The 10,000-nt window shown below is 31.8% G+C and overlaps 1 protein-coding gene across 4 annotated transcripts in view; it reads left to right on the top strand.

Moving 5' to 3' along the window:
• The window catches only part of LOC113823685 (transmembrane protein 268), a 56,956-nt gene that overhangs the window by 43,306 nt on the left and 3,650 nt on the right, over positions 1-10,000 (top strand). For all 4 annotated transcript variants that reach the window (XM_070122909.1, XM_070122910.1, XM_070122908.1 and 1 more), the window contains exons 4-8: positions 53-168; positions 322-555; positions 1,215-1,361; positions 1,766-1,921; positions 6,089-6,275. In XM_070122909.1, the coding sequence (XP_069979010.1) occupies positions 53-168; positions 322-555; positions 1,215-1,361; positions 1,766-1,921; positions 6,089-6,275 (840 nt within the window). The remainder of the gene's footprint in view (positions 1-52; positions 169-321; positions 556-1,214; positions 1,362-1,765; positions 1,922-6,088; positions 6,276-10,000) is intronic.

Raw genomic sequence — 10,000 nt, 5'->3', positions numbered from 1 at the left:
AATACTCCAAGAGAAAAAATGTAACCATCTAAAAAATTACATATTTTTTCAGCAAATGGGGATGTAATTGTAACGTTATTACCCCAAAACACTTCATTGCCATGGATTACTCCAGCACAGTTCAGGCCAGAACTTGTGCCTGAAGAGCTGATGGCTCAAGGCCTCACAGTGAGTTCCATTAGTAATTTGATAATAGGTAAACCATAAATTCCTCCATGTATGGATAACACAGATAAACTCTTTGTCTTTTTTCATTCTTTTTGGTTAATAGAAATGTATTAGATGAAAAATATATTTACTGATTAATGTCTTACTTTCCAGCTTACAGTTGAAGACTATGTTCACATAATGTCTCAACTGGTCAATGACTACCGTTTCACCTTGTATAATGTGTGCTACAAGCGTATCCTCATGGCCTGGATCATCTTGGGTTTTGTTATCCTTTTGGGTATCCTCTTCTCAGGCCTGACTCAGTTAAAATTATTTGGTGCTGGAATTGGCTGGCTGATGGTTAATGCAGCCGCTATATTTTTCTGTATGTGGGTGAAGATCCAGGTAAGCTTATGAGTTGTATACTTTTTTTTTTTTGAGAACACAATATCATGATATTTTCCTATATATTTGGTATCATATGTTTTGAATTGTGTTTTGAATGTTCATGTAGTTTTTTTCTTCATTTCTTCAGTTAATGCAATAGCTGTCATTTACTTTCAGTTTTGGTTTATATAAAAGTTTAATGGATCACAGTGATAAGATATCCAGAACTATATTATCTGAGATGATTGTTTTGTCACATCAACCCATTAGATTAGCTGGTTCCTAACATACTGTGAGTGTCAGCCATGAAATGTTTCTGGTTAGCTCAGGGGTAACACATATCTTATATATTGCTGGTCTCTGATCATTTCCAGATCAAGAGGTTGGATTGCCTGTTAGGGTCTTTTTGCTTATTGCAGGGCTGTCATGGCCCCACATGTGCATGAAAAGGGGCCATGGCCCTTATACCACAATATGGTGTGCACTACAATGCTTGCAATATAGTGCATATCATTGACCTTTAAGACTTTTAATATAGGTTTTGAACTTTTTAAAAAGATTATATACAGAAGATTAATTTCCAGTTTCCCAATAGAATTTTATTTTATTTACATATGTCTTTTATCGTTTTCAAACTAGAACCTATATTTCTTAATACTTTGTTTTATATGCCACAGCTGAACAAATCATTAGAACGTTGCATTGCTGGAATCAACCTCCAGCTTCTGAGACATAAGATTCTATTAGGTCTGGATGACCGAGGGAAACTCTCATGTCACAAGGTCAATCTCTGCTTCATCTATTTTGATACTCATGATTGTGTGGTAAGTGTCATTGAAGCTATCATATCTTCTTCCTCTAATGTTTTTTTTTTTATTTCTTCCTTTTAGTGTATGATTTTGAAACAAAGCAATAAATGTTTTACTTCTGTAATGATTTTCTATATAAGTTTTAATGATGAGATTTTTTAGATGGAAATAGTTCAGGGTTTTTAATTTTTTATTATTAGCTAAAAAGAAATTTGAATATCAGTATATTTTGTCATGCTGATGTGATATTTCAGTAGTTTTATCACTATACATTAGTTGTATATTCTAACATTCAATATCCCTATAAAGCTGTCACTATTATTACTACTGTTCACTTGTAGAAAGTTTTATCCAAGACCAAGATAAAGACAGTTCACAAAAATAGTCTAAGAATATGACAATTTCTGCATCTCTTGTAGGCCAAGTTGCAAGAGATTATTGAGCAAGAAGAACGAGCTGGACGCACTGTGAATAGTGAGGAAGCTAAAATGTCCCCTCTTCACCAGCGCATGGATATTGATGACTCTGACATTATCATCACAGGAGCAACTAACACCCGCATCTCAAGGCAACAAGTAAGTCCTTTTATGAGTAGTTCATTTGAATATCGAAACTGAAATACTAAAGACACTGTTTGTATTTTCATTTGTAATTGATGGCTTTTAGAAATTTGTTGAATCTAATGTTGCAACTCAGATGTTATGCATGATAAGTTATTGTTTGGATGGACTCTTGTGTTTCATGTTTTTAGTTTGTTAAATGTTGATTGTTTTTCAATTGGGAGCTTGAAGCATTATCCATGTATTTTTTTTTTTTTTATGAGTTTTCTATATGCATATATAGAAGAAGAAGAGCATACTCTACAGTTATACAGAATTTTTGGGGGGCCAGGAGTATTAGACTCATGACTTATGGTTCAGCAGTTTTTGGTAAAAGAAAAAAAGACATAATAAGTAACTGACATTATTCATGCTAGTATTTAATTGTTATCAAATGTAGTTTATCAGCTTTTAGTTTATCATGAATATTGGTAAAGGTGATCAGATGTAAGTTGTCTATTCACTTACTTAAGTTTTCAGTGATCTGTTTAAAGGACAAGAAAGTAAATCTGGTAAGCTGCAAAGCTATTTATAAGTGGGTATTTCATTTACAGGTTTTCTGTGAGCCAGTTATATTGCTTGATTTTTTTAGGATTATTAGTTTCCTTCAGTAGTTTTTTAAAATAGAAATTTACATGCTTTTTGGGGCTACAAAGTATTGATGTTTGTGACTTGAAATTCAAAGTCTATATTAATTTTCTCTACCAGATTGCTAATTGGTTCATTATATGATAGAAATAAATTATCTAGGGATAATTTTTTTTTTTTGAATATGTATACATATGCCCTTTTATTGTACAATTATTTTACTATCAAGCTTTTATATCTATTCACTCATGATGATTAGTTAAGATTTTTATATTAATGATTAATGAGAACCTTTATTATCATCTTTTAACAGATAGAAAATTTAATAGGAATTGTGAATTTAGTTAGTTAATAACAGTTCAGGTAAATGTTTGTTATAAAATGGGATAACTTCACTAAGAGAATTTGTATATGAATTTTTTTTGAACTTTGAATTTAGATAAAGGAATGGCATGTGGTAATAGATTAGAATATATTTTTTAAAAGATTATTTTACTTGTTCTAATGTAGTCTCAGAAAAAGGTAAATAATATTTCCCTTGGACAGTTTCATGATCTTATTTTAGTGAGAATTATTGAAGAAAAACTTTAATTTGCCAGAATATTAAATGGCATAGCCATACCTTCAAAGGGTAAGTTGATTGTTGGCTCATATATTCTGCTTAAAGATTATCCCGCAAAAGAAAACATTTACAGTAAGCTATATGTATTACAATAGTCATGAATACCCATTATGTAAAGAAACATTCTGTAGAAACACCCAGTTTACCTACATGAAAATAATCAGTATTCCTGCTTATTATTATAATAGTCATCAATATCATTTTGCTTTCCTTTGAGTTTGGCTTCTGAGCAGTTCTTATCCAGTTTGATCATTATCTCACATGCAGAAAGAGATATCATATTTCCAGTCAAGACGATCAACTTCAAATTTGCAGAGCCAGCTGATTTGGTATTGATACCAAAAAAAATTTATGACATTAAATTGCCATTTCAACTTCAAGAATTGCAGTTAAAGGGAATAATTTTAGTTTTTTATTAAAACAAGATGGGATTATCATAAGAACACATTTATTTGATTTTAGTAAGGAGTATTCTCAGCAATGTACAAACATTGGGCACAGTACACCTTTAGAAATAGATAGATGGTAAGAGTCACCATTAAGTTCAAAGCAAAAGCAACCTAGCAATTGGTTTGTTATTTTAGTAGACTGGCAATTACCTTTATATTGTGTTGCATATACATATTCATCCATTTTGTGCTTTTTACATATTCTTGAATTTCCTATTTCATATACATGGTAGAAAATACATCAAAATTAGTATTTATTTTTATGCAAATTCAGAGCAGATTTTTTTGGTAAGCTTTGTTTTGTTGCTTTGGATTTCTAGCTTGGCTAGCAAATTTTATATTTCATGAAAAGACTTTTATATTGTTATTTTTGCTATTAACTGATATTAAGCAGATTAACACTGCCCATGCAGGATACATGTTACATATATATAAGAAGCATGTTGCATGTTGCTGGATATTTGCATGTTGTTGCAGGAGAGAGCGGAACTTTTACTCACTCGGTACAGCCAGCGCTGGGCCAAGGACTACCTTCGCAAGAGATTGGACTGGGCCTTTGATGCGTCAGCAAGGTTGGAGGGTCTTTCTCCTCCAGTTTTGCCCCGTCACCTGGCTGCTGCCCGTTGCCTCTGCCAGTACATTGAGGAGCATCTGTCAGTCAAACTTCCACGCCAACAGCGGGCTTCCCGTGAACACTGTGCTTGCATAACACAGTTCTGCCGAGATGCCGAGCTATAAATGAATACATTGGGCTCAATTTCAAAGGAATTCATTTTTAATTTTGATTAAGTATTATTTGGTTTCTTTGTACTGTAAAGAATATAAAAGAAAAGTAGTAAAGAGAAATATTAAAAAGTTTAGAAAAAGAAAGCCCAATTTTCCAGGTGTCTTGTTAAAAAATATATATATATCCTGCTCAGGATATCAATACTGCATGAATTTGTATTACAATATTAATTTGATTCAATTCTTCATCTATTGCACTTCCAAATACATTTAACAAATAAAAATACTATATTGATATATTATGTAAGGCATAGTTCATACTAAGAATGTTTCATATATCTATATTTTTTAAAGTATGTATCAAAAGTCTCATGTTAGAAACTTAAGATAGGGGCATTGAACCAAACTACATTTGGTATGGTAGATTTATGTAAATATATTTTTTTTCAATATCTGCAGGTAGATTTGATTTTCTTAGTTGAAACATTACATTCCACTCAGAACATTCCTTCAAGAACATAAGTTTAACTGTATTTTGGGCATACACATACCACAGATGCACACTCACACTTGTTAACCTTTCATGATGCAGGATGTTCATATTTATTACTTTTGCATGCATAAATTGATAAATGTGTTTGCTATTCAAGCTAAGGAATCTATGCATGCTGAAACAAATATGTTCAGTCTTGAGCATGAATGGAGTCTGAAACTTTCTTTCTGTGATTATTTCTACCTATTTGTTCTGTGATCAGGAACTTTATTCATTCCAGTGTAATAAAGATCTGTTATAGATGTTCTTGATAGTTTTTAAATTTTGCCAATAATTATTTTTTTAATTAGCAGATAGTAATTTCTAATAGTGTTATTTCTTCTATTCACTCAATTATTAAGACATCTTGTACTATATATTGATCATGAAGAGAATCATTTTGCAAAACATCATCAATCAGAGTGATATATGGGATATCTTTAAGGTGTTGGTAATTTTTGGATTGAATTTCACTTTAATCAGGGTTGCTGATACAGACATCTTAGTGGAACCTTAGGGATATTAGTTTTATATTGATATGCTCTTTCATCAGCTTTTTATCTATCTATCTTATCTTTACTAATATTTCTTAACACTGGTCTGGCATGGCAGTAGCGTGGTTTGGCTGAAGGTGCAACTCCAATATGTAAATGGTATTGCAACATATATTGTCTTTTAAGTACATTTCAAACGGCAGGTTTTTCCTGTTATTTTTGCAGGGAACAGTTTTGGAAATGTACTTATTAGATTTCAAGTATATGATATTGTAAAGGTTTTAATGCCTGGAAAATTTGTGGTAGATAGGGCCATCTTAAATGCACTCCAAATATATGAATAACTAGATAAGTCATAATGATAATAACTTTGAAAGCCCGTATTAAAGACAAAAAATGAACCTTGGCCCAGAGCTGACCACACGGTGAAATTTGGTAAAAGGAAAAGGTTTGTATTAACATGTTGCTTTCTCGCATATGATTGTTTATGTGCTAATAAAAGTGATGCGTTAGGAAATGCTATTGTATTCCTTACCTGTTTTGTAGAGTATTTTTTGTGCAAAGGTTAAATTTTTCATGGTAATTTATTGTGTAGTGAATGTCTGATAGAAACCTAGACTTTATTATGAACTGATTTAATGTTTTTTTAGGGGATGTCATGTTATATTTCACAATTGTATTTATTCTTGTGTCTGTCATTGGTTTACTACATTCTTTTTATTGTTATATCAGGACAGAGCACGTATTCTACTAGCGCGATATAGTCAACGTTGGGTGAAGGGAGTAGCTCGGGGGTCTCTGTCAATATCAAGTGATGCAAGTGACTCCACCAGTCCTCCTTCATTACCCCCTCGCCACAGTTCCTCAAAACAGTGCCTGTGCCAGTATATTGAAGACCATCTCCACTACAAGCCACAAGGTTTGTGCAAGATACTTTGCACCTTCTGTATACTTCCAGATGTAAACTGAAATGCTGGGTTATGGTGACACTCAAATGGGATTTCTTGGAGACTACACTGCAACAAGTGAACCTCAGTAATGAACCTTCCTTCTTAAAAGTATATGTTTTGGAAACATTAACTGGTAAATTCCACATGTTTATGGAATTTCATTGTTATTACTGAGGATTCTTCATTTGTAGACTGCTTAACCCTGGCTATCAAGGCTGTGTCTTTTTCCTTTTTCTAGTCCAAAATTCTACCTATACTTTTTCTGTAATGGGCTTTGTATAAAAATAAGAGGTTTTCAATATTAAGTTTTTAAGGTATATATTTAGGTCTTACTGTCTAAATTCTTTACTTTAATATTACTCTGACAAATTACTTAAATTTTCTAATATGCAGTCAAACTTATGGAGCATATGATTGGTTGAGCACTGATGCACTGTTATGATTTGTGCATACCATTTTCTTAAAAAGTCATATTGACATGGTTACTATAAAGAAATGAAATACAAAGCAATCAGACAAGAGAAAGGCTGCAAAACTTCATGTAATTGCCAAGTTGTGTTAGATATTCGAAGACCAATCTCCTGCTTGGTGAAATGCTTCCACTGTAATGATATTCAGTAATCAGCCAAACTATAGAAAGCAGGTTCCTATTCCACAGTACCATGATAAACAGAACTTACTGATAAGTATTCACTGCAGTGTTTCATTATATGAAAGTAAATACCAACATGCTTATCCTTAAGCTCGTGAACACTTAACATATTTCTGTTTAGGTGGTTGAGAATTGGAAGTACATAATTCGGATAGTTTTGGAAAGTGTATGCATTGTTATTAGTTGGCAAGTATTATCTGCAGGAAAGCTTTATTGGAAAAGAAAAAAAGAGAAACTGTACTTAGCCTGTCACAGTTCACAATTTTTTTTTTTAGTATCTTGAATTGTTTTGTAAATGTATCATAGATATTACCTTTCCATTATGTTTTCTCTTCCCACATTTTGTTTTCAATTCCCTGTTTTTATTTTTTCAAGACAGGATTATTTAAGGCCTTTATAATTAGTCTCCTTATTCAGCTTTCTATCTTAGTCTTCATTTTCTCTTTATTTTCTTTATTCCTCCTCTTATTCCAAGATCCTTATTTTCCTTTTTGTTTTTTCCATATCATAAGCCTTTTCCATGATTATCATTTCATCTGCCTCTTCCCCCTCTTGTTTTTCTTTTCTCATTTTCCTGTTCTGATATCTTCTCCCATTTATATTGTTCCCTTTCAATTTCCCTCATTCCTGTATTTCATCCATCATTTTATATATTCTGAACTTTATGAAAACTCAAAAAGACAGCTTTTTAGCTCATTACTTGTTGCTTCCCAGATTGCTCAGGTCATATTTATTTTTGTCAGTACTTCACATCCTCTATCTTAGGCTTGAAATTAAAAAGTGTAACCAGAAGGGAATGTACAGTATTACCATGACTACTGTCAAATTCATATGATGAACATAGAAAGGCCTTGCAGCTAAAAAACAAAACAAAACAAAAAAAATGAATGAGTCCATTAGTTAATTCATATGCTTCAGAATTATTTTTGATATTCTGTGTGAGTAGAAAAAATATAAGCTTCAGTGTTTACTGTGTATTTTATTAGCCGAGATTTTTAAAGTTACCTCAAAGAAACATTGATAAATGAAAATAACCATGAACAGTACACAAGTACCTTTCAAAATCTAATTCATCAACCCATTGAAAACATGTAGAGTGTCTTTTACATGAATTTGTTTGTGTGTTATGTGGAGACTTATTGTATGTGATAATGATATTTTACCATTCCTTTTAATGTAAAACATCTATATTCCATTGTGATTAAAATGGCAGCCATTGTCTTCATTTTGTGATATGTATATTCTTATTTTCCTTGAAATGAATTTTTTCTAAGCTGATATCAAGTCTTCCTTTTTTTATCAGTTTACCCTTCTCTTTTGAATCTGTTTACCATCATTGGTGCATAGATTATTTCATTATTTGCGAAAGGGAAAATATAGCACTCGTTTTTATTCTGTATGGCCTGCTTGATGAAATATACTTGTATTCTGGTTACATTTCCAGGTATAAATTCAGGGGAATATGATTTTAAGGCTAGAAAAGGTACTATCATATGAAAAAGTAATAAAAGCATGGAGTTTAAAAACAAAAGTCACTCTGTGTGTGCGTGTTTCTGTCCATAAAAACAAAAGTCACTCTGTGTGTGCGTGTCTCTGTCTGTGTCAACATGTGTGCCTATGTCTGTGATTTGTGCAGAAGAGAGAAAGCAAGAGAGAGAAAGAATATGAATGGTTTCATGAATATTTTTCATGCAAAAAGAAAAAAGGAAATAATTAAGAGATGCCAAGATCGTGAATGGTGTAAATTTTACTGTATGCTAATATGTTTTTATAACATCATTAGAGAGTGCAATGTTTGAACTCAATTGCTTTTCATGCAATCTTGAATACAGTTTAAAGATAGGATATAGCACAGGCTAGTGACAGTTGCTTTTCACAGTATCCAATAATGTTATGGGTTATGTACATATACTGTATAGCACTTTCTGTCCCAGCAGAGTTATTAATTAATGGCATTATTACAGCTTGTTGTTGAATGTGGGCAACGGTGAGAGAAAGGTACTAATTTTAACTCAGCCTGCACTTTTTTAAATGTTGCCACTAGATTACTGCACTTAGGTATATGTCATAGTAAAGTTTGATCATTTTTAAGTTTGCCATTTTTGGTTATATTTTATATTCTTTATTTTCATATTTCTTATATTTTATATTTATTTTTAAAGATTTCTTGAGTAATGACAGAAATGAATAAAAATCTGAAGTAAGAAGCTAACAGCAGCCTTTTTTTTTTTTTTTTTTTTTTTTTTTTGTCTTTGTCTTTTTAATCATTTTAATTCTGTTGAGGAGTACTGACTTGTAACAAGAGCATCCTTTTTTTGATGATACATTCAGTCCACAAGTATATTTTTGTCTTGATATAGAAATCATAGTGCATTTATATGGTACAATTATATCATTTTATAAATTTCAAGTTACATCAACTGATCCAAAGCAGCTTGTAAGTTAATACTTGTATTTTTTTCTGTTTTTCTTTCTTTCTTCCTTTTTTCTTTCACTTATTTCTTTAGTAAAATAATATATTTTTATTAGTCATGTTATACAGAGTAGTTTCTGGATCACAACTAGGGTGTGAATGAGGAGGCGCCCAAAGCAGTATGTGTAGTATTTAATTGTTTGAAATTTTCTAGCCAGTTGAAATTTTTTATAGTTTGCATGTTCATCAGTATGATGCCTTTCTATGCAGGTACTTATGCTTAGCCTCTTTCCTTTGTCTGCAATGTGGGTACATCTCATATAGAATTGAGCATTGTGCATCTTGCAATTAATAGCTTACCATTTACAAGCCCTCTCTCATTCTCCAGCAGTATTATAGTATATTAATTTTTATATTCTTACTTATTTTCTACCTTATCTTTATTTTTGTAGTGTGAGGTACAGTTTATTTTAGGTTTTGTTTAGGTATTTGAAGAGTATACTTTTTCATATACAGGGCTAAGAATGTTTGAATTAGACAGAGATCAGTAATCAGTCCAGTATAAAGCTACAGTATTGTACTTGTTTAGCATGATCTCATAAGCATGGAAGCATTACTTGCCATATTTT

This window comes from Penaeus vannamei, chromosome 6 (assembly GCF_042767895.1).
Source record: "Penaeus vannamei isolate JL-2024 chromosome 6, ASM4276789v1, whole genome shotgun sequence".
Lineage (NCBI taxonomy): Eukaryota > Metazoa > Arthropoda > Malacostraca > Decapoda > Penaeidae > Penaeus > Penaeus vannamei.
This window is presented reverse-complemented; position numbering and strand designations above follow the sequence as displayed.